At 43.8% G+C, this 24,827-nt stretch overlaps 1 protein-coding gene across 22 annotated transcripts in view; it reads right to left on the bottom strand.

Moving 5' to 3' along the window:
- The window catches only part of KLHL29 (kelch like family member 29), a 397,537-nt gene that overhangs the window by 23,358 nt on the left and 349,352 nt on the right, over positions 1-24,827 (bottom strand). For all 22 annotated transcript variants that reach the window (XM_085543958.1, XM_032443409.2, XM_032443408.2 and 19 more), the window contains 3 exons: positions 11,689-11,887; positions 8,443-8,625; positions 5,689-5,869 (listed from right to left, as the gene is read on the bottom strand). In XM_085543958.1, coding sequence (XP_085400084.1) covers positions 5,689-5,869; positions 8,443-8,625; positions 11,689-11,887 — 563 coding nt within the window. The remainder of the gene's footprint in view (positions 1-5,688; positions 5,870-8,442; positions 8,626-11,688; positions 11,888-24,827) is intronic.

Raw genomic sequence — 24,827 nt, 5'->3', positions numbered from 1 at the left:
CTCCCTCTAGTCTCAGTGTGTCCATTCCTGTCCTTGGCTAAGGGCCTACAAAGCCCATCCAACTTGCTGAACTTGAAACTTCAAGGACATTTCCCTTCATGTTACGGACTCTTGGTTTTGCAGTCCTTGTATGCTATGGACTGTGTTGTCTCACTTGACCCTAGTGCAGGCACAATGCTCTGCTTTATGTTTTATTTATATGCCCCCGATACGGCAAATGAACTGAACCCAGCAGAAAATGCAGCCCAGGTGTGAAGAAAACACACTCAGAAATAACCTTGCTACTTTTCGAAACTCTCCAAGCTCAGAATTTCATCTGCAGGCTTGGATCTTCCTTTTGCTTCACTCCTTTGGTTTAGCACCTCCTCTCTTCTTCTTCCCCTCTGACCTTGATACTAACTGCAGAAAAGCCCTTCACTTCAATATGTGCCACATGCTTCCTTGCCTAGTTGACTTTTGATCTCCTCAGTATCTGAAAATAGTACTTTCCCCCCCCCAAGAGTCTCTTAATTTCTCTCCTTCTAGGTTAAACAGTATCTTCATTTGCTCCTTATAAAATCCTTGCATCATGGTCAGTAGCTTACAGACATGCACTCTCCAGTTTCTTATACATTATTTAATTCTGTTTGCAGGAAAGCTGCAATTCAAAATGAAGCTGTGCAGTGTCATATTGATCTGCTCTTGAGATGATTCACATGTTGTTTAAAACCGTACTAATGGTTTACTATTTTTTGCCTTTTTTATATTCTTTTGACTGTTCTGAGGAGCTTAAGAAACTACTCTTGCACACAAGGCTATATATTTAATTTTCTTAAGATGTCAATAAAACAGTGGGTTCTGAAGCAGTTTATAAAGCTTATAAGGCTTATTTCTTACACTGAATTTTTTAGACTGTATTCCAAGTATACACTGGCAGCTGAAGTAATCTCCCAGTTTTAGACAACCCTATTGTAAGAGTGCTGTCAGGTCAAGGGGATTCATCTTCTTCTGTCCTTCAAACAGATAATAACCACAAAGCACCCACATTTCCACACTTTTAGTCACATACATTGTCTTGTCAGCATAAGCAGTCTTCTCGCCTCTCAAATTGCATATATTACAAGGCCCATCCATTATCTAAAATCCTACTTCGTGGATCCACTTCATTTCTCCGCCTCCCAACCCAAGTCATATCTCAGAAGGAGACAGAAAGTGTAATACCCTCTTGCCTAATACCTAATGACTCGCTCCCTGTCACACTGAAATTTGCCACAGGGGCTTGATTGAGAACTGCGGTCACGCCGTTATTTTCCTAAACAGCCATTTCAAAAACATAACTCTCCCTGAACGTATACCCATGTATATTCACAAGGATGGGCTTATAACTCAGCCAGTCTGGCAGATGCATATTGTTTTAAGATGAGTAATAGAAGATTCCTACCTGTCTGTTTATGATAGTCCCGTAATACAGAACCTTACTGCCTCTTTACAAATCGATAAAGGGTAAAAAATCTCAACTATATTGAAGCTGATGAGAAGACACCCACTGATTTAAGTGGCACCAGCATTCCTTGTTGAGGCTGCCACCCTTCAGCATCAATGATGCAAGTGAGAGTACAGACAGACGAGCTCAGGAGTTGATGCCATAAATCATTAGGAGTTCGATGGTCCCTACTTGCTTTAATGCTTTCTAATGGTGCAGTAGATGTGTTCAGTGCAATCAGGTAATGGCATGTACAGCTCAGATGGTTTGAGACCTGTTTTACATATGAAGTGGAATAAAAGTACTCTTGTAATATTTTAACCATTTAGGATGAAATATTCCAACGTTTCCCAAAAAATGAAACAGGTGGAGGACAAGAAGAAAACTGGGAGAAAATATTTTCACCTTCTTCAGAGACCAGCTATAGCAAGAAACCCTGCAGACCCCATGTGCGTGGGCTGCTGACTGGTGAAGTCAGGGTAAGTCACTGAGAACCAGAAATGTGCCCTCCACAATGCCATCGAAAATACACTGAAATCTGGCCTTAGCTGGGCATATAATACTTGATCTGGAGGAGTAAGAAGAAAGCAAAATGCTGCTGGTAAAGATAAGATGGGTGTGCATGAAAGAAGGTGGGAGATGGCCCGGAGGATGTCCAGTGCATTGCTCTGTGTGATGGCACAGTTCAGGACTGTATCATTCACCAGGCCTGGCTAAATCCCCATAGCTCTACTGGGGTGGATAACAGGGTGATGATGCCCCATTTAGGATGAAAAACAATCAAAACGAAATTGTGGCCTTGGAATTCAACACTGAGGGACAAAACCTGCAAAGGTAAATGTAGTTTTTGGCGTCACATAACTTGGAGAATGTGATCACGTCACATTATTGTTATTTGTAATATGCTTTTGTAAGACCTGCTGGAATGACAGAGAGGTTCCCTTCCAGAGTGTTGGAACTGGAACACAGAATATCCTGTGCTGGAAGGGACCCATTGGGATCATTAAGTTCAACTCCTGGCTCCACACAGGACTACTCATAAATCTCAAGTGTCCTATCCAAAACCCCAGCGCAACAGTCAAAGAGGAATATTCAGCCCACACAGAAATATGAGGGAGAAAGCCAGCTCCTTGTAGCTCTCATTGGGGGGAAAAAAGAGAGGGCAAAGTAAAGGAGTGAGTATGAATTGTGCAAACAACAACAGACAACTGAGCAAGTACAGTGATGATATTCTGTATGTTAATGCTTTGTTTTGTTTGTCCAAAGGACTAACCCCAAATTCAGACGGCGTCTCTGCTGGCAAAAGTGAATACAGTGATTCCCATTCTTCAATTACTGAACACTCAAAAAAACTGGCTGCCTGGCCCAAAAAGGGACTGCTTTTGTCTGAAAAGGCATGAGTTTGCTCAGTACGGCTATGAAGATTATCTTTTTCTCACCTGCATTTCTACAGCAGACCCCTGAAACATCCTTTTCAAAACACATGGCTTCAGCATAGGCTTGTTTGCTTCTGTAATTCCCCACTGTCGTACAAAGAATAAGAAAGGGAACATCCAAAAAGCTCTCTCATTTCTTGGCATAACCCAAAAGAGGCCGCGTTGCACTTTTTCCATGGCTGCATTTCACAAGTCACTTTATAGACAATAGCAGATTAATTATAACCACAGGCTTAGCAAATCCCCATGACAAGACAACCTTATTGTAGTAGAGACAGTGTGCACTGAAATGATAGGGAGGAAATCTACTACTTTCCTACACAAAAGACTCTTGGTGGGGTGGTTACAAGTGCAAGCTATCAGGGCTGCTCACACTGAGCTGTGCTGGGTATGCCAAGGGCCTGAGAGTGACTTTGCAGAGTGCAATGTCATTTGTGGCAAGGGCCTGGGTGACAGCAGTGATAGGGAAAGAGAGGGGGCAACTTTGCTCCATCTGGGGTGTATTCAGCTGGCCAACACTATGGATGCTTTGCTAAAGCAAGGCCATGAGAATCGGAGCAAAGGAAGGAATGAGGCTCTGGGAAAAATGAAAAGGAGGACTTTAATGAAGGACATTTATCAAAACATCTCTCTGTGGTAGCGTTATTTAGATGCTACTCTGTATCAAGAGACGGAATGGAAGACTGTTTATCTCTCCTGAGCTTGATTCTTCCCACATTCAAGACAAGACTTTTCTTAGCTAAAGATTTTCCAGCCTACGTTACAAGACAAACGCCTTCAGAAATCAGAAAATAAATACAGAAATAACTGCATAAAACAGTGAGAATTTCTTCAAAGCAAGTCTCAAGGGCAGTGCCCACTTTTAAACTCAGAGTAAAGAGTGAAGCAACACTCACGTGTTGCATTCACTGCTATTATTTGTTATTTATTATTCATTCTTTGCTGCCTGGAGCATCACCAAAGTCAGCTGCCCATGCCTGGGCTGGGAGGGAATATTACCTGCAGACCTCATCCCTCAGCACACGTCCTTTCAGTGGCTATTTTGTCATACCCTTCTCTCTTGATAAAATAGTGTTGGAACTGTGAAGACCGAGAAACACAAAACTAAGGGCATATGCGAACGGTGATCACTCAGCACCAGATAGACCATCCTGGCCATGCATAAGACAGGTACCATCTGCTCTCTGTCTGCTTGCCTCATCCTCTACAATTTCCAGACCTGCAGTGTCATACAGAGATGTTTTCCTTCTGTAGCCTTCAATAACTGGCCTCTCCCATGCACGGAACTACACAGAAATCCTTCAGCAAAAAAAAAGTGATCACATGTTTGTACCAAGAAATAGATATAAAGAAAGAAACTTCTGGATGTTTTAGAATTTCCTGAGTGCTTGACACTGAAACATGACAAAGGTGACCTCTTGATTGGCTTTGGTATCCAGCACTTTGTAATACATGCTAATAAAACCCTCGAACACAGAACCCTCAACTTCTGTATAAATGGAATATAAATGTGGCAACCTCCAAACACAGAAATAATAGATAGAGAGCACCTTTTATTCTACTGTTTTGAAAAATACTCTTTCATTTATTTTATTTTATTTTATTTTATTTTATTTTATTTTATTTTATTTTATTTTATTTTATTTTATTTTATTTTCATTTATTTTATTTTATTTTATTTTATTTTATTTTATTTTATTTTATTTTATCTCGTTTTGGATTCTCTGTTAAGGCAACTTGTACTGGAAACAGCCTGCCTCAAAATATTACTGAAGAAGCATTCAAATTCAGCACTTAAAACTGACTAAAAGACAGAAAACTCCTATTTTTGGTTGCCAGATTCAGTAAGAGAAAACATTTCACAAGAATGTTATCACCCATCTATTGTCACAGTGCACTTTTATGTGTTTGGGTAAGGCCAGGGACATATGGATCTTTTTGGAATGGAGTATTCTTATACTGCATTTCAGTATTCAGTGGTTTCTATTTTTTAATGAGAACATTGATATGCACAGGAGTTATTAGGTTTCTATTGAATGTTGTGGTTGACATGATATCAGTTTTGGGACTCTACTCTGTAAAATCATTCTTTTGTGCTTCTGTTCCTTCCTTTTTTTAAGCTTTTTGTGAGAGCAGGAAATATCTGGATTCTTCTTGAAAAGAGAAGCCTCCATTCTCTCCCATCTCTATCCAGCCTCTCAGCCAGGAATTCAAACCTGTTTCCATTTACTGCTTGTTTTACTCTGAGCTTAGCAGGTCCCAGCTCCAGGTCAAGAGCACCAAAGGGCCTTCCTTCCAGCCAGGTCAGAGCTGAAATGCTTTACCAGGAGGGTGCAGCTGTGAAATTTACTTTGCTGTTGTTTTTCTTAGTTAAATAAAAACCAAGCAAAAAACAAAACAAAAACAAAAAACAACCCAACAACAAACAAAAGGATTTTTGAGGTCTTCTAAGACTTCCATCAGTACCAAATTCAAAGGACATTTATTAGTCCATTGAGTTCATTGTATAATCTGTGTGAAGTGCCCAAAGAAGCTTAATTCCTCCCTTTCCTCCCCTGAGCAAACCAACAAACAATCTGTCAGCTCTCGTCTTTGGTTTTGAAACAATGGTTTCCACTGAAGCTTTAAAAGAAATCTAATCCTGCATATTTTTCCTCCTTTCTTAGCTGTTATGAAAGCTTATTTTAATGCATACGACACATTTCGACATGTCCTTTAAAAGGAAAAGCATTCTCTAAGCACAGCAAGAAGTCAAAGCACCAGCACACCACCGCTTTTCTTCCTTTTTACCTTTCCACATGGTCAACGTTGCCTGCCACGCCGACCCCTCCAATGGTATAAATCTTCCCGTCGTACACCAGACTGTTATGTCGACACCTGGGGACTGTCATTCGGGACACGAGGTTCCAGTTATCAAGCAAGGACATATAACACCAGACATCAGCGAGTGTGACACCCGACTCCATGCCGCCTGGCACCGACGTGTGGGTGAGGGGAAGAAAAAGGGGAGAAAGTACATGAGCTCCTGGAACGGCAGCAGCTTGGCACACAGCAATCAAAGCCAGTTACAAAGTAAAAACTCTTCAAATGACATTTGACTAATTAAAATAAATCACCCTCAATACCGAGCATCTGTTCCGATGATGCATGTCTGTGTCATTTATTCATGCGTCCCAAAGGCTGTTCTTTTATTTATTTATTTATTTTCGCTGGATGACATGAAGAAATCGAGATGTCAGACTTCAAGGGACAAGCACGTAAGGGGATAGACCCTTTCCAGTGTTCATAAATAACTTCCAGTCTCTTAAATTACTGCAACACTTGCACGGAGGTGTTATGAGGCACAGCCTATCTGGGATGCAAGACACAGTCCAGAATGAAATCTAAATGCTTCATACAGTGATGGATCAAAGCAACATATACATGGGCAGAACAGATTCAGTGCTTGCACTGTAGGCTTAATGCTTGATTTTCAAGGACAAAATTCTTATTTATTTTCATTTGCTGATAAATGGAAGAACCAGCTGTACTGTTCCTGCAAAACAGTTTAAGATGATGCTCAAGTGAAATCACAGGATTATAGAATGGTTTGAGTTGAAAGGAACTTTAAAGACCATTTAGTTCCAACCGTCTGCCCTAGGTAGGGCTGCCACCCACTAGCTCAGGCTGCCCAGATCCTACCCAACCTGCCCTTGAAGGCCCATAGGGATGGGGCATCCACAGCTTCTCTGGGCAGCCTTTGCAAGGGCCTCATTGTTTCTTCTTTATATCTAATCTAACTCTCCTCTCTTTTAGTTTAAAGCCCTTTCACTGCACTTCCTAATAAAGAGTCTCTCCCTGTCTTTTCTTTAGGCCCCTTTAGGCACTGGAATGCCATGATATATCCCTAAAGCCTTCTCTTCTCCAGGCTGAGCAACCCCAACTCTCTCAGCCTATCTCCATAGCAGAGATGCTCCAGTCCTTTGAACATCCTTATGGACCTCCTCTGGCTCCACTCCAGCAGCTCCATGTCGTTTCTGTGCTGAACAGTGTAGGTGGGGCCTCACACATTTCTTTTGATGCAGTCCAGGATATGGTTGGATTTCTGCATATGTATATTGGCAATTTTTAAACTCCCAGTGGAGCTACTTATTTCATACCTCGCTATCCCAATTTTGGAGAACAAGCAGGCAAAATGATTTATCTGAGACCACACTAGGAGTCTGGTGGAGCCAGGGAAAGAAACAAGTCTCTCAGTTCTGTGATTTAATGACAAACCCAGGCTTTCTCCTTGCTATTTCACTCTCCAAACCTATAATATGCACTGCGGAGTCCAGTTCTTTGAGCTTGCAGGAATTCATAGCCATTTCTATTGGTTTCCCTTCACTTTTTCCTATGTCTTGTAACTTTGAGCAAAGCAAAATATCCACTGACGCTGTGCTGGGTTTCCAGCCACGCAGGACTTCCAGTTCTCCTATTTTATTCATTGAATACCACCAACTTGTTCATCCAAATTCAGAGGAAAGAGCTGAAACAAACTTTGAATTCAGGACTCAATGGCTTTTGCCAGCAGGTAAGGCACAATCTAAAATATCTCTACATATTGGAAAGTGCTCCAGCTAAGAATAACTACAAGTCAGCACCTCACAAAAGCCTCCATAGAAGGCATTCGCTCCAGCACCAAAAAAAGAGCATGGGCAGAAAATGTCAAAAAAATAATTTCCAATCGATCCTTAGGGCTTCTATGCAGTATTAATGGAATTTAACACCACAGGCAGCAATTTACTGTGGAAAATGTAGTGAGGTGACACCAGAAGGGAAAGGCAACAGCTGTAACCTCTTATTGGTACTGCCTGGTGCACCTCCATCTTTGGATCCCACACACCTGCACCTTCCTGCCCAGGCTCTTTCCTTCATCCCCAAACTTCCTCACTGCTGCCATCAGAGCAAGCTGTAGCCCGCTGGCAATTGCTTTTTGCCCTCCAGCCAAGCAGAGGTACCACAAGACTGCAAATAACCAGACACTGCCAGGCTACAGGCACAGAGCAGAAAGCTACTTCGGGAGTTAAAGCCTTTTAAGGAGCGTGGTCTCAGTTTCATTGAAACTAAGAAGATTATAGGGCTAGTGACTACTGTCAAAAGAGAGGTTTCAACAACAAGTACAAGAAATGAATGCCCCTGTAAGCAAATACTGTAAGTGTAGGTCACATATTCAGCAGTTCAGCCTGTCTGTCTCAAATTCCATAACCCACCATTTAGACTCAACTACAGCCAATATTTTAAATTGTGTTACTATGGCAGTGGAACCTCTTTGCATGCTTGATGGTTGTCAGGCCTATTTTCTTGACGTTGCGACAGCAAAACATTGCTGTTGACTGTTCTGAGAGAACGCTAGCGTGGTGGAGAAATGGAGAATGATAAAAGCATGGAAATCCCCTTTCCCAACCTCTCTCTCACTTGTCTTTTTTCATTTTATCCCCCAGGAACAACGTATCATTCTTTGCAAGTGCTGCCTGTGTTATAAGGAGGAAGCTTTTCTCCCAGCCCCAAATATTTCTTGCTCACCTGAAAGATAAATGTTGTCTCCGGCGCTGACCACGCTGAAGAACTCCCGATCATAGAAGGGCAGGCTGGCCAAAGGGTACCACTTGTTGTTTTGAGGATTTAAGCAAGTGACCGCTGTTAAAGCACGTTGGTTCATGCCAATCATCTGACGGCCCCCAACTAAGACTATCACCTCCGCTACACCTAGGATTCAAAAAGCAGAAGTAAAAAAGTGACACCTCTGTACTAGGCAGGAGCCTATAAAAAACACTCAGCAGTCAGAGCAGCTGCAATGTATTGTATATACATCTGTCTTTGTGCAATCAAACCAGGAAGAGTGAGAAAAAATGGAGAACTTGAGGGGAGAGTGTGGGGTGAGCATTCTGGGGGAGGCAGCGCATCATCTGGACAACATTCTAAAGGGGAAAGAAGTAAAAAAGTTCTTCTCATGTAAAGATGCCCGTTGACTTCACCAGTCTTTGGGTGAGACCCACAGGTAATAAATCCTTGTTCCACTGGAAGGACATGAGAATTTTCTTAAGGGCGGTGATATCATTGGAGCTTGACTGTTATCCAGATAAGGTAGGTTTGGATTGAGCCTACAGAAGAAAAGGTTGCTCTTTTGCAGCACACTATGCCTATGGCTACTTATTCTTCATCCTGACTTTCTTTCTCCATATACTTGCTTGGATACTTTTCAAGGGTCTTTTCAGGTGCTTTTTCTGGAGAAACTAGGTTTTCCATAGGCAGGTAACACTTCCTCAAGCCCCTAACAGGGGTCTTAAAGACTGTTAGAAAACACAACAGAAAGAGCTTCTGCTCCATTACAGTTATTAACTGAGATTTATCTGTGCTTGAACCAGCTTCCCCAGGCCCATAGCACACAAGGTGTGTGGCAAGCCAAGTTCTCTGCTGGGGCAAGTGGACAAAACTTTGCAGGTCAAATTTCTACGTTTTTTGCTCCCACTTGACTCCCAGTCAGGAATACATTAAATCTGACCCACAGGGTTCTCCAGACTCATCACTGCAGTGGATTGCAACTGTGGGTCACAGTTTAACTCCAGGATGTTTTCTGCCTCTAACCCCCAAGTGCCAAGTGCTGGGGATAATTTGGATGTAGTGCTTAGCAAGAAGTGTTTAAATTGTAAGGCTCAGTGCAATCTGTTGCCAGGAAGGGCAGACTCAGAAGCAGGAGCATGAACTGGAAGGAACTGCCACTTCAGGAGCTCTGCTTGTGGCCAGGGCCATTGCTGTGATCTGTTATGGTGCCCAGCTCAGAGACAAGTGCATCCAGGTGCCCAGAAGTGAGGCTGACAGCCAGAGAGATCAGGAGCTTCAGCACTGAGCAGTACTTCAGAGGACTGGATTATCACTGTTTTTCATTAGCTCTTTAAAATACATATATTTTTGCCATTCAAACAAGGTTACTCTCTTACAAGTTATTAAGCAAAAGTGTTGCAGAGTTTTAAATAAATATTTTTCAGTAACAAGAGATCATTATTTTTGCAACATACCAGCAAATCTAATCACCTGAGCACAACATAACTTGATTATAATCAATGACCTCGAGAGGGCATGTGACATGCTGCAGTGAGTCCACAAAGGATGTTTAGAGATCCTTTGTGCCTACATGAATGCCGCTGATATGCAAAATAACACGATTCTATATAATTAGGCTCTGACCTAAAAAACTATAATCACCCTCTCTTACCCTGCGAGAATCACTTTTCCCTCATCAACAAGCTTCTGGAAATGGTTCATATTACACCTACAATTTTATATACATAAAATAATCACTTTTCAAAAATCCCTTCAAACATCACACCATTAGTCATCTTCAGTGAAAGACTTTTTAGGGTAGATTGTTATTGAAAGTCCTCAACACGTCATCCTTCTGAAAGGTGCCTTGATGAGAGCCTCCAGAAGCAGCAAATGATGCAGTTTGCTGTGCCATCTCAATGCCGTTGCCCCTTGTCTTATCACAGCAACCCTGCTAAAGAGTCTGTCCCCTTCCTTTCTGCAGCCACCCTTCAGATACTCACAGGCTGCTCTCAGGTCTCCCCATAGCTTTCTCTTCTCCATGCTGAACAGCCCCAGCTCTCTCAGCTTGTCCTTGTAGGGGAGGTGTTCCATCCCTTGGATATTTCTAATACTAACATGACACAGTGCTGCCACATCAGGCATTTGGGGTTTTTTTAATGTGTATTTTTCCAAAAAAAGAAAATTAGTGCATTCCTTAGACAAGAAGCTTTTGGAAGCCCTGCAGTTTTCCCTAGATTTTTTAAAGGGATTTTGAACAAGGTTTTTTTAAAGGGGAATTTATCCTGTGTATCCATTTGTTTTGGAGGCAGGAAACTGCCTGAACTGGTACTGCAAGACTGCAAGAATACGTTTCCATAGGGCTGTGAAAGTGAGGCTATATTGTGAACATTCATCAGCTGCTTCTTGCAAGAGGTTGAATGGCAAAGAAGCAAATATTATTATTCACCTCTTACTGCAGCCAGAGAAACTGAGGCACAGAGGGTTTGATGACAGAACAGTGATGGAGCATCACACTGAGCCTCACTGTCTCTGCCAAAGCTTGTAATTCTGTCTGGGGTGGAAGGGATGTCAAACATCACCCAGTCCCAACCCCTGCCATGGGCTGCATCGCCAACCACTACATCAGGCATCAGCTCAGGCTGCCCAGGGCCCATGCGTGGCCTTGAGCCCCTCTAGAGATGGGGCATCCACAGCTCTCTGGGTAGCGGTGCTCTCAGTGAAAAATGTCTCCTTGACATTTAATCTCCCCTCTTTTAGTTTGAAGCCTTTCCCCTCTGTCTTATCACTATCTACCCATGTAAAAAGTTGATTTCCCTCTTGCTTATAAATTCCCTTTTAAATCCAGTTTCAGAAATGTACACCTAAACTCCTACAGTGGGCCACTGGGAGAGGCTCCTACATAGAATGGCCTGGGTTGAAATGGACCACAATGATCATCCAGTTTCAAGCCTCCTGCTATGTGCAGGATTGCCAACCAGAAGACCAGGCTGCCCAGAGCCACATCCAGCCTGATCTTGAAGAGATGGGGCATCCACAACCTCCTTGGGCAACCTGTTCCAGTGCATCACCACCCTCTACATGCTCGAGCAAAACAGAATTGAAAACAGAGCTTAACATTTTGCCAAGCTCATGCTGGAAAGAGACCAAGGTCTGTGCCCCAGCACTAGGCATGTCCTGGCTGTGCCTGGATGCAAGCTGGTGCTGCTGAAGGAAGTTTTGTTTTACCTGCAGAGAGCCTGGGCCGGGTCCTCGGCGTCTGCATCTCCTGCCGGGCGTGCGGCAGCATGTGATAACGCTTGGCTTCGTTCACCAGATCCCGGCAGGCCTCCGAAGACTTTATCAGCTCCTCATTGTCAACAACGTTTAGCAGATAGCTGGGATGGATGAAGGGGAGACGCACCACCGCCAGCAGCTCCGCGGCGTACTGCAAAGGGGGAGAAAAAAACAACTCACTGCAGCCTCCGTTGTTGCAAATTGTCCCTCGTCACCCAACCTGCAGTCGCGTTACCCTTGGAGCTGTCCTGGGGACATGGATTTTGCACCAGTGTTTGTTGCTCAGGTAGGACAGAGGTGATGCAGACGTTGGTGCTCTGTTATCAGGGCCGGATTTGGTCCCAGAGGGAATGAAAACAATCCTCAAAAGGTGGTAACTCGTGTTGTACAGCTGTACGAAGGGCGTTCAGAATAAAAGCTCATTCTGAACACATGCTGTATGTAACACCTTATGCACTGGAGACATGCAGCAAGCTTTCTGAATTAACCTTGAAATGCAGGAGCGACTGTTACAGTGCAAATAAAAAAAGGAGGAAAAAACACAACAACAACAAAAAAGACTTTCCTGGCATTGTGGATGTGAAACAAAAGCTGACAAATAGTGTGGATTTTAACTACCACTATAGGAGACAATGAATAACGCCATCTTTTAATTAATAAGGTTTATTTGTTGGGGAAACAAATAATGTTCTTCTAGATTTTGGAGAAGTCAGACTCCAGAGGGTGCTATACAAATACTGACAGTAAGTTTCATCTTCTAAATAAATACATTAAACCTTAGAGGGCAAAGGACATCTGTGCAAATGAAGCTGTCTGTCACTGAACATGGCTTAAAGGAGAACAAACCCCCAAGAGAGAAAACTGAGATTCAAAAACCAAGAGCCCAAACCCAGAGTATTCTTTCTCTGTATGTGATTCTATCATAATGCACATGGAGTACAGTGAGGAGCTGAATGGGAAAACGTGGTCCTTGAGAAGAAATCCACACAAACAGCAGGCAAGCAAAGGGTGCACAGCAGGAAAAGATAATCTCTTGTAACAGATAGGCATAAAAATTGTGGCCTTCAAAGACCCCACGTGGGACTGAGGTCAGGATGCAAACAAATATTCCTGAGGCCCATAGTCCTGAGACGTGCTGGGCACTGGCAGCATCTGCTGGCCTGCACATGTCTCTGCTCTTCCAGAAGCTCCTTGGCTCTGGCAGGTTTTGAAGCAGCAGGACTGGCCCTCACACACGAGAGCCAAGGTACAGGGACAGGGAAGGGCTGCAGGGAGGCAGGAGAGCTGCAGCCAGCTAATGGGCTCCTCCCTGGGGCTGGCCAGGCAGGTGAGGACACAGTGATGACTGGGACTGCTTCCAGGGCTTCCTCTCTCCCAACTCAAATGGTAAAAGCAGGCTTCATTTGGGAAAAAAACAAGATTTTTCCTTCCAGTTGCAATGAATTCACGTTGTTCTCCTGCCTGAGAGCCATGTCAGCCTGATACAAGCTCAATTAGAGCCAACACTTTACCACCTGCAGTGAGCTGAACCCTACCCGAGCCAGCGGGGATGTGGCAGCAGGGAGATGACCGGGGTCACAGGCTGAACGGGGACAGCAATTTTACCTAGGGCACAATGGGTTTAGGTCTAGCTACCCTGCTGCTGTTCATTGCCAGAGCAGTGATGCAAAAGCCAAGGGAAAATGACAGTGCTTCTCTTCTGAAACAAATCCCCAGTGACTGGTGACCGTGCGGCTGCACCTCCATGCTGTACTGCCAGAATGGCACAGGACCACGTGGTTGGGGCTAAGTAAGGCTTGGGATCACTCCATCAGCCCTCAAAGCAGGAAAAAAGAGGCTCCTCTCTTCTCCCCTTGCTGAAATCCATTTCTATTGAGCTTTCTTAGGAGGTGAACTGGCTGCTCCCCTTCCCCAGAGTGACAAATGTCAAGCACTTGGCTGCAGATACCGTAATGCCCTTAAGCAGTAGCTTGTAGGAGAGGGAGCAGTGGACATATGGCAGTGGGTGGCAAAGCTCTGATTTCAGGAAGTGCTTTTTTTAAGAAGGTTGGGGGCGTTTAACCTTACAAGGGAGCCAAGACGAAACGTGGAATCGGGACACAGGAATAATGCGGATAGTCAGTATACAGGGATGAGCCAGACAAGCCCTGGTGGGGAGGTTAATCCCCATCACAGCCTACTTAGGAAGCAGAAAGAGCTGCTAAAGGGCAGTTTAAATAAAGTTGTGAAATACACACACCCATAGCAGAGCAAGCAACTTCCCTTGGTGCTGCGGCATGTGTGAGAGCAGGGCTGTACAAGGAGCAGTTGTACCACAAAGGATAAAGCACAGGCATAGGTGTGCACTGAATTAGGATGAGGGCACCAGGATGTCCCAGAGGTTGGTTTAAATTCATATATCTGGAAGAGAGCAGGGCTGGGCGATTCCTGGATGAGTCCGTTAGCCTCAGGTTGCTCACAATAAATGGCGCATCACTGCTGCATTAGCATGGAGAGCTCTTCCTTTTGCTCGCCCACCTTTCTCTAATGAGATAAGTGAGAAAATGTGATTCTGTTTCTCTCTTTCATTCCCCACTCCTTTCTCTCCTTCTTTGTCTGAATGAGCTCGTGGCTTATTTTGAAGGGGAATAATAATTAGAACATGTTGCTCCCTTTCATCAGCTTGAAAGTTAATGCTACATATCAAAACCCGTGTCACTTTTCACTCTTACTCTCCCCCCTGCATAACCAGCCAGGAAAAGCTCTCTACATGTGTGCGTGCATGCACGGCCATGCGCAGCTGCAATTCAGGCTCGTCCCTGAAGGCATTAAGGGTACACATAATAACAGTGTTTTTTACCAAGGGATTTGAAGAGTATGTACCATCGCGTTGTCTTTAGAAGACAGGAGAGGCTTTTATACACCAATGGCTTTTTGCACCATCTCTTTTAAGCACTATAGTCGAGGGTGAATTTCATTTAGCCTCACTGATTTAAGAACATTCAAGTGATTTAGGCAATCAGCAGCCTTTTTCTTTTGGATTCTCCCTTACAAGGCTTCCTAGCTCTGTCAGCTATGATTGTATTAAATATCCTGCTACTATTATCCTTTTCATTTAAGACTAGAATAAGCACTGTAACGCATTTCAACCTTCTTACCATCTGTTATTTGCTCTCCATTTTTGTCTTTCCATTGTTCCTTATACAGCTATGGAATGCCTATGGTAGCTCCTGATATTACTATTTTTCATTACAACGGTGTAAATCCTGCACAGTGCTCTTTGCCACATTCTGCAGACAACAACCTGCACTCCCTGGAGTTGCAATTTGTACCTGCTTGTAACCCTGAGGATATTTTCTTCTCATACTGGGTTGCTGGACATGCTGAAATTGTTCTCAGATCTTTGCTGGGAGTCACTTATGAGTGGCCTACAACCTGCCTTGCACAGAGACCACATAATTCTTAAGGCTGGAAAAGACCACTAACAGCATCCAGCCCAGCCATCAACTCACCCCCACCATGCCCACTGACCATGTTCCTCAGTGCCACACCTCCATGGTTCTTGAACACCTCCAGGGATGGTGACTCCCCCCACCTCTGTGGCAGACTTCACCAACACCCCAGGTCCTATGTAAACAGATATAATTATGCAAGAGCCTAACCAATATATTGTAGAAAATGCTAGGGAAGACTCCGAGCACTGTCATGGCATGGCTTCTCAGTTGTTTTAAACCTCAGCATATCTCACATTGGATCAAAGGAGCTGCTCAGGCTTTACAGAATATCTAGTCCATAAATGCAGTGCTGAGTAGTGATGAAGCTGGATTCCTTTACAGTCCTTTTATGGCCAGAGCAATCTCTCATGGTTGAGGGCACCACTTCCATAGGAGCAAAGGCTTTTTGGAAAGTCACAGGGAAGATGGTAAAGCAGTGACTTTGGAGAGATGCTGTATGACCAACCTCAAGGCACCTGTTGCACTGATAGCAATTACAGGGTCTTTAACCAGACTGCAAGCACAAATGTGTTTCATAAAAAAAGGGAGAGAAAAATTTTGTAGATGATCTTATTTCTCCTTAATTATCTAAACATTTGGGGGTGAGATCCAGATGGATTATGGGGCTTTGGTGGGATCGAGTGTACCTTCAGAAAGTTTACTGATGACACCAACCTAAATGGTACAGTTGACACAACAGAAGGAATCAGTGCCAAGAAAGATCAGGACGGGCTTGAAAACTGAGCCCACATGAACCTACTGAAATTTAACAAGGCAATCCCAGCTATGATTGCAGACTTGGAGGAGAACTCCTTGACAGCAGCCCTGCCAAGAAGGTGTCCTGATGGTCAAAGAGCTGGATATCAGCCAGCAGTGTGCTCTCATAGCTTGGAAGGCCAACAATATCCTAGGTTGTATCAACCGCGGGATGGCAGCAGCAGAGAGGTGACTGTCCCCCTCTCCTCTGCCCCTGTGAGGTCCCAGCTGGAGCACTGTGTCCAAGTCTGGGCCCCCAGTACAAGAAAAATATGGAGCTGTTGGTGGGTCCAGAGGGGGGCCACAAAGATGAGGGCTGGAACATCTCTCCTATGAAGAAAGGTTAGGGAACTGGGCTTGTTTAGCTTGGAAAAGAGAAGGCTCTGGGGAGACCTCACTGTGGCCTTACATTATTTGAAGGGAGATTACAAGCAGGAGCAAGACTGAATTTTTACATGGTCTGATAGTGACAGGACAAGGAAGAACAGCTTTAAACTAAAAGAAGGTAGATTTAGGTTGGATGTTAGGAAGAATTTTTTTACTCAGAGGGTGGTGAGGCCCTGGCACTGCTGCCCAGAGGAACTGTGGATTCCCCATCTCTGGAGGTGCTCAAGGCCAGGATGGATGGATCCCTGGGCAGTCTGGGCTGACGGAGGGCAACCCACAGCAGGTGGTTGGGACTCGATGATCTTTAAGGTCTCTCCAGTGTAAGCCATTCTATCATTCTATGGTCCAGGTTCAGTTTCAGACTCCTAACTGGGTACATACATGCATGTATTTGTCAGCGAGACATGTAAACTCATATAATAATAATTAACAGTCATCTAGTCAAAACACTTAATGCAGTCCTCAGAGCAACTGCAGCTGACTGAATGCACCACACACCAGGGGAAGCAGAGTATTAATGTCCCATTCTGGCCTAAAGCTGCGAGTTAGCAGCTCCTGGCAAAGGGACAGCATGCCTCAGAGCATGCCACATTAACGTGTCTGCAACGAGATGCCAGCACAAACTGGAGGGTGATTAATTCCCCTGTCTGGTGAGAATTTTTGCCCCCATTTGCCCTGAGCATTGTGCTCAGGTCACAGTCAAGCTATGAGGAAGCCTACATTACCTTGGGTCATCGCTGACTGAGAGGAATATAAAATCAACACAATTCGCTATGGATTCAAATTGACCTTTTTGGATGTTTAGACTCTATGATAATCTTTTCATTCTCACACAGAAGCGACTCTCATCTTGGCAGGCTGGCCAGACTTAACCAAACTAGACTACAAAACAACTGAAGACTGGTTTTATTCCAAGCTGGTAGTTTTAGTGGGGACATTTACTTTGCTAAACTTTTCTGTGGCATTTCTCCTGCTCATTGTATAGGCATTATGAATACTTGCAAGTGGGCTTTATTCTGCTGTCTTGTAATTCGCAGTTACAAAACCCTCTTCAGTATCACATTAAAAATGATCTTTTTATTCTCAAATCTCTAATCCAGTACAATCCTCCCAGGTGTTCTCTGAAAGGGCTCTCCACGTGCTCCTGTACAGGCTTGAGCTACAATATGCAGTTACTTTCAAAAGGAAATAAGTTTACTTCTACAGAGTCAGATTTCCTACTCCTTAAGTGTTACAGTGGAAAGATCTCAAGATTTTTAACATTTTTGAAGCAATGCCCAGAGAGGTTAAAATAATGCTTCCCCTATGCCTTATAACTCATCTGTCTCTCTTGCTTACTGTTCTTCTTACAAAGGTCCCTTTGTGCTATCTGCCTAAAGAAACATGTTTAAGCCAGAAATGGAAATACAGAAGTTTGACTACCCATGTTCAGGTTTGCTCCAATAAACTGCTGCTTCAGCAATTTGTGCTTAAACTGAAAGAGCTTTGGAACGTAAAATAAGTAGGAACATATTCGATTCATCTGGGAGCGATTGAGGAGATTTACATCATCCCACAATGGGTTCAGTGGGGAACTCTTTGAATGGATAATGCCATTGGGGATGGTCCTGAATCACAGAATGGCTTGGGTTGAAAGGAACCTTAAAGTCCACCTAGTTCCTACTCTGAACAGCTGAAGCAGCACCAGCTCCCTGCTGCGTGAAACTTCTTCAGATTAGGAGAAGGCACTCTTAACTGCAAAAATAAATGGCAAAACCACGTAGATGCCAACCTTTGCTTCCCACCCTGTGGTGGGGCAGTGATCTGCCTAGTAGAATGGCTCCACCCTGGTGGCCCAACCTATTTGCCCTTCCCAGAAATAGCCCTTTTAGGTTGTATTTTCATGGCACTGCTGTGCTATTCGGCAATTAGCATTCTTGCTTTGATTCATCTAAGCCCTGGGTATTAAAAAGGAATGCTCTGTTTTCAATAACCTCTTGCACATTCATACATCCAGGGTCACATCCAATCCCAGCCTAAGCTCTCTGGTGTGCTTGGTATTTATTCATCACCCGTACTTACTTCTTGGAATTGCAATGTTTCCTTCAGATTAAACCACAGGGTCTGCTAGCATGGTAGCTGACAGCCTCATAATATGCTGAGAGAACCATGTGGCAAAAAACCTGGTTTTCAGCACTGGGCTCACATGGTGACTCGGCAGGGGAATGCCACCTGTATAAATCTGATGCCTAGCAAGAAGAAAAGAGCAGCCCTTCTGTCTTCCTGAAATAAGGTTTCAACGTGACACCTTAGTGGCAGCACAGCTGACTTAATGCTGTAATGTCATCAGCACTGCATAAAGGGAACTGCTGTCCTCCAAACACATACACAAAGCAGCATACAGGCAGGCATTTCTAGCAGTAATACAAGGATATTTTTCTTTTGTTTTTTTCACACATAGAATCACAGAATCATAGAATGGCTTGGATTGGAAGGGAACTCAAGGATTATCAAGTTCCATTCCCCCTGACACAGGCAGGGTTGCCAGCTGTTCGATCAAGTACTACATTAGATTGCTCAGGGCCCCATCCAACCTGGCCTTAAACACCTCCAGGGATGGAGCATCCACAATCTCTGGGCAATCTGTTCCAGCACATCACTGCACAGAATGATACAATAGAAAATTCTGAGTTGGAAGGGACCCACAAGGATAATCAAGCCCAACTCCTGGCTCTGCACAGGACAACCCAAAAATCAGACCATATACATAAAGATAAATCATTAATCTATCACAACTGGAATTTATCTTATAGTAAGGCTTAAAAACCCCTCCATATTATCATCTCACTGGCTGAACTCTGCCAAACACTCTAAATTCCCCCAGAGGTCACCGCAATGGTAATTGCCATTTCCTACTCAAACACCAGCATATAAATAGATGCACTGCAAAAGCAGGCTGCCAACAATTCAGTGTCTGAAGCTGGTAAGAAACTCCCAAAATCCAATGAACTCCTGACACACAGAGCCCTTCAACACATTGATGCAAACACTCACATACAGTAATTCTCTGAAATGCTTCTTGGCTATGGCACAAGGCAATTTTCTTTCTGGAGGTTTCTTGCAATGCATGGGAACACAGCTGAGCACCTGTGAGAAGCTTCTTGCATATGGATGTCTTTGTAAGGTCGCTGCTTTAGCGAGACTTGAAAAATAGTTTGTAAATACATCGGGAAATAACTTGGGAAAGCCACAGAAATTAAGAGAAATTAAGAGACTGAGAGGTCTGGGGCCAGGGAGCTCCTTAATAAACATCTGTATGCAACCGGGCATGGTGGTGACGAGTTGATGGTTGGACTGGGAGTGCTCTTTTCCAACTTTAATGATTCTATGAATTTAAAACTGTTAGAAATAATTCAGTAGGTTTTCATTGACGGGTATCTGTCTTAAAAAAAAAAAAAGTTAATAGATTAATGCAGGAGGAATTTAATGAACTGCAAACTTCACCCACATATTCTTTGTGGATCTCCTCTGCCTTTTTAATGTTGCTTCTTCCTCCCATGTATTGCTAAGTGCATATTCCTACGCTGATTCTGCTCCTGCTGCTCCCTTTTCTTCTCCTTCTCTAAGCCTGTACAGGCTCTGAGTGTGTCTGACTGCCACTAGGAAAAGCTTCATTTAAATCTGAGCTCTTTGAGCAGCCTGTCCCTGTGAAATCACAGTGGTTACCGCTCATCCCTTGCATTTTTCACTTTCAGAGAAATTGGAGCTTCTTGCACTTTCATTATGGCATCTTTTTGAATTCGTCTGCTCTTCCCACAAATGGATTTCAAAGCATTAGGGTAGTCTAGGCTTTTCAAAGGAGTCTAATTGAACTGTAATAGAGTGTTAGTGCCTAATTCACTTAGGCTCCCTTGGAAGCCGTGCCATTCATACTTATTCCAGCACTGCTTTCCTGAAGCTTAATGCTCCTAAATACATTGATTGATCAATTAATTTCCTATTACAATCAACGTAAGCGATCTGTACACGCTGGCATTATGTATCAGTGTTTGAATAGATCATTACATCCTTGTCACCACAGAATTCTGCTCATTCCTTCTCTGATTCCTCCTGGTCTTGGAGCGTGTTGGTCTTCTGCATAATGTTGGAGACTCTGTAAAATCTGCATGATGAATTACTCTGCCATCTTAACTGCAGAGCAGAGATCTTCTATTTGCTCTCTCACAGTTACCCACCTGCTTCTCCTCCACAGTTTCTTGTCTCCTGTCAATTCTTTTTAATTCTTAAAATACAGCATTTTTAACATTTTTGTCATAAATTCTCTTCTCCTTCACTTTTCTTTACCCTCACTGCCACATAGAGCGCCTTCACATAGGCCTTGTGTTTGCTCAGACCGATTTGCATGGTCTCAGCTTCATCCCCATGGTCCTACAGCTGTCATATCCTCCTTGTACCCTCCCAGACAACTCCTCTCCTTTGGACTTCAAAAACTCACAGACATTTATCCCTCTTTAGCTGTCATTAGGCCAAGTCATGCATATTCACATCTTTTAATCTTTCTTTTTCTCACATCAGTTCCTTCACTCTTTTAATCATTTGTGCTGCTCTTCTCTAAATTACCTCCAATTTGTCTACGCATCTCTGGTTCCCAGGCACCATGAAGATGCTGTTTAGACAAATCCGCCTCTGAGGACACAAGTTCATAGAAGGCTTTTTAATGCCTTTATGGCGGAGACATTTCATTTTGCTGCTGGACATTGTGATTTTAAAAAGGGTTTAAAAGCAGGCACACAATTACATCCACGAAGAGTGCATCAAAAGGTGACTGCCAATGAGCAGAGCCTCTGCTCTGTCACTCAAGGCTGCAGTAACTGCCAGTCTTCCAGCCATAAACTGCTCAGCTTGTTGAAATGTTTGCTTTCTCCTCACATCTTGTCCTTCCTCAGGGGGAGAGGGAAGCTTCACGCAACTAGGTACCTTGTTTTCATAGGCTTTCTGTTATTAATGGGTATGTTGCTGTGTTTTTTATGTTGGAGAAAACAGATACAACTTTGGACTTGGAGCAGAAGGTGGGAAAGTTTCCGGTGAGCTTTGGTCTGTCTGTGCTGTGGGCAAACAGCAAATTGCAGGGACTGAATCATAGAATCATGAAGGTTGGAAAAGACCTCTAAGCTCATGAGTGTCCAACTGTCAACTCATGCCTACGTCCCTCATCTCCACAGTTCTGGAACACCTCCAGGGGTGGTGACTCTACCAACTCCCTGGGAAGATGACCCTCTGCTTGATCATGGATCCTCCCAGCATCCTGTGCAGAAGACAATGCTTCCCTTCAGCTTATAGGACAATAAACAGGGAAAGAAAGGTGAAACAACTGGCCCAAGTCCACAGACAGTGGGAGGATTCATTCAGGTTCAGGCTGGGCCCAAGTGCCCATGGTGCCCAGCAGGAGCTTTTACTGGTGTTTGGATGGCTCAGTCCATGTTATTTTTCAGACAGTAAAGCCTCCAATACACTATAATTTATTTATCTATTTATTTATTTATTTTTTTGCATGATTTTGCCACGGTTGTAATAAGCTTATCAAGGGGACAACCGCTAGGATAAACACTCCAATCTTGTCCACCAGTCAGTGAGAGGAGTAAACAGAAAAACAGTAAATTCAGCTTTTCCAGATGTGTCAGCCGACTTGCAGGCTTTCCACACAGTGACAAGCAATCAGGAGAAATTCCTGCAACCAGCGCTCTTGTGTCTGTTAGCACAGGAAATTACCCAAGTATTCAGGACCTCAGATTACAGGCTGCTTCTTTTGGTGAGACCGATTAGACGCGGCTGCGCTCCGAGCATCACTAAAATAGCTCCGTAAACGTTACCATATGAGCCAGCGTGCTGCTCTGATGCACTGGATACAGCTATTTACCAAATCTTAGCTTAACACTTATGTCATTATCTGCACTGCTTCTCTGTCTTATGTAGCTGGATCAGCAACCTTTAAAGCACTGTTATTTTTTCTTTGTAACAAGTCTAAGGTGCAGTTTCTTTGCAACACCACAGAGCGCTTTTCTTAGCACCATAAGACCTCGTATGAGAACAATTTGAGGAATTAAAAGTCAGACAGAGAGTAGCTTTTCAACTCGCTTTGCAGACAAACTCTGATTCCTTCCCTACTGCTGCCCTCCAGCCTGATGGTGAAAGACTAACAAAAGCAAAAAGAATCTGATACCCAAAGAAGAGCTTTTAGAAAGTCATGGAAGCAGAAGGATATGTAACTCAATGCCCTTCTATGAGAATGGGAGAGAAAAGTCTCCTCCAGGGAGGCCCTTTCAAGGGGAACGGGACAGGCAGTGACACACATTGCTGTAACAGCATAGCTCAAGGTGCTCTGGTGTGGGGAATGGCCCTATTAGCTTCACATAAGGGGTGCGATGTACCCTCAGGTAAAGGTTCACACTACGGGTAGCCCACTTTCAATGCCTCACCACTCTTTTGGAGAAGACATTATTCCTAATATCCAACCTGAACCCTCTTCCACAACACAACTTAAAACCATTACTCTTGTCCTACTGCTGTTATCTGGGAGAAGAGGCCAACCCACACCTTGCCACAACCTCCTTTCAGAGAGTAGTAGATAAGGTCACTCCTGAGCCCCCTCTTCCCCAGAGGGTAATTCTTCTCTTCTGCTTGTGCCAGAAACCTGCCTTTGGGTGAATTGCTGTGCCCTAAAAAAGCTGTGAAAGAGGCACTTAAATCACCTGTGTCAGAGCTACTAAGAATAAAACCCCTCTAATGTGACAGCAGAGCTTGGCCTGTCAGGTAAGGGCAGATGAGAGGTGTGAAGGAGATGAGGGTCCTGGAAATCCAGGCCCCGAGAGACTTAATGACCAATGTCTTACCCAGGTGAGCATTGGGCTGTTTTTAGCTAAAACCCTCCATCAGCCCTCCCCATAGATCCCACCAGTTGGCTGCAGAAGCACAAACCCTATCGCTGCTTTGGTGTCCCCCACGTGCCATTTTCTGACCCCGAAGCGAGAAAGAAATCATTGAGCAAATCCATCTCACCAAACTGTGAACAAAGTCAATACATCCACGCACAGCTCTTGCAAGAAAGTCGAGCCTGCATCTGCTGTTTCCATGGTTGCTCAGACTGTAAAGCTTATGGGAGTTGGGCACTTCCTGACATGGCGGCCCTTGCTGCACATCGAGCACAAATTTTCACTCATCATCTTTATCTGAAATAAGATTATTTAGATCCTTCGTTCTTCCAACCCGCCCCCAGAGCTATTTGTTTCTGAGTACTGAAAATGCAGAAGTCATTTTTTGTAAAGATGGTATTTTTCATGGCAAGTATGAGCTCCCACTTTTAGAAAATAAGTACCTATTTAACTAAGAGCTTTATAATAGATCAAGCAGTGCACAGAGTCTTAAAAAAAGAAAAGAAAAACCAGAAACAACAGCCACCTGAAGAAACCAGTTTAGTGGTAGCATTGGACATGAAAATAGTTATCTGCATGCTATCTTTAACATTAATTTATTCAAACTCTCATCTCTGGATAAATACAAATTAAAAATTAAAGCCCTTGTAAAGTAATGCATGAAACCAAAGCACCACAGAGAAATTTTGGAGAAGGAAATAAAACTGACAGCATAAACTGCAGAGGCTCTGCAGAAGGTGAAGAGAAAGGAAGGAAACTTGGAATTTAAATACAAAAACAACGCAGAAAACCAACCCAACCATGACATGAAAGCAAGAGAGGAGGAGATGGCGGCGGTGGAGAAACCACCACTTAAAAAATAAATTCATAACATCACCGCAGCAGGGCGCGGGAGGAAATATTTTAACCATCAATTTTGAAAACACAACCCAGACCGCCTGATGAGTGACACCTTCTGTTTGCACCAGGCAAACTGACTCCTGCTGCAAGGTTCTCATGCTCCAGCCCCTGAGAATAATCCCCAAGTCAGCATTAGTTTCGGAGCTCAGAGCTGCATGGAGCTGACTGCTGTCATCAAATGTTAAGCAAGCTGTGAAATACTCCATAAAACCGTGTTTTTCAATGCCAGCAAGAGCCAAAAAGTGGTTCATTTCAGTAAATCAATGATATTGTGTAGGTGTTATAGGTAATAACAATATCGGGTAATGCTAAAAGGCACCTCCAGCATGTGTGTGAGGTGGATGGAGACTGGCAGTTCCCCAGCACAAATTCTTGCTGAGCTACATTACCAGCTCACACAGGGCAGAAAAGGTGGACAAAAACCCTTGCCGAGGTCAGTCAGCATGTCTGTCCTCCAGACAGAGAGACCTGGGGTTCAGGCCACCACCCACCAAGACTGACTTTCAAGAGCTTCAAGCTGGAGGCTTTTAATTGCCAAGGACACCCACAACCATCAAACAGTTACTGATTTTAGCATTTATCTGGAGACAATGCTGGGTGAAGTAACATGGTTTCTTGAGTAGAGGGCAGACTGCACAGCAGAGATGGTTGAGTGAGGGCTAACTAA

This window comes from Coturnix japonica, chromosome 3, assembly GCF_054131305.1.
Source record: "Coturnix japonica strain WE chromosome 3, WE-NBRP24, whole genome shotgun sequence".
NCBI lineage: Eukaryota > Metazoa > Chordata > Aves > Galliformes > Phasianidae > Coturnix > Coturnix japonica.
Note: the sequence above shows the minus strand (reverse complement) of the source record. Positions and strands in the feature narration are given on the sequence as shown.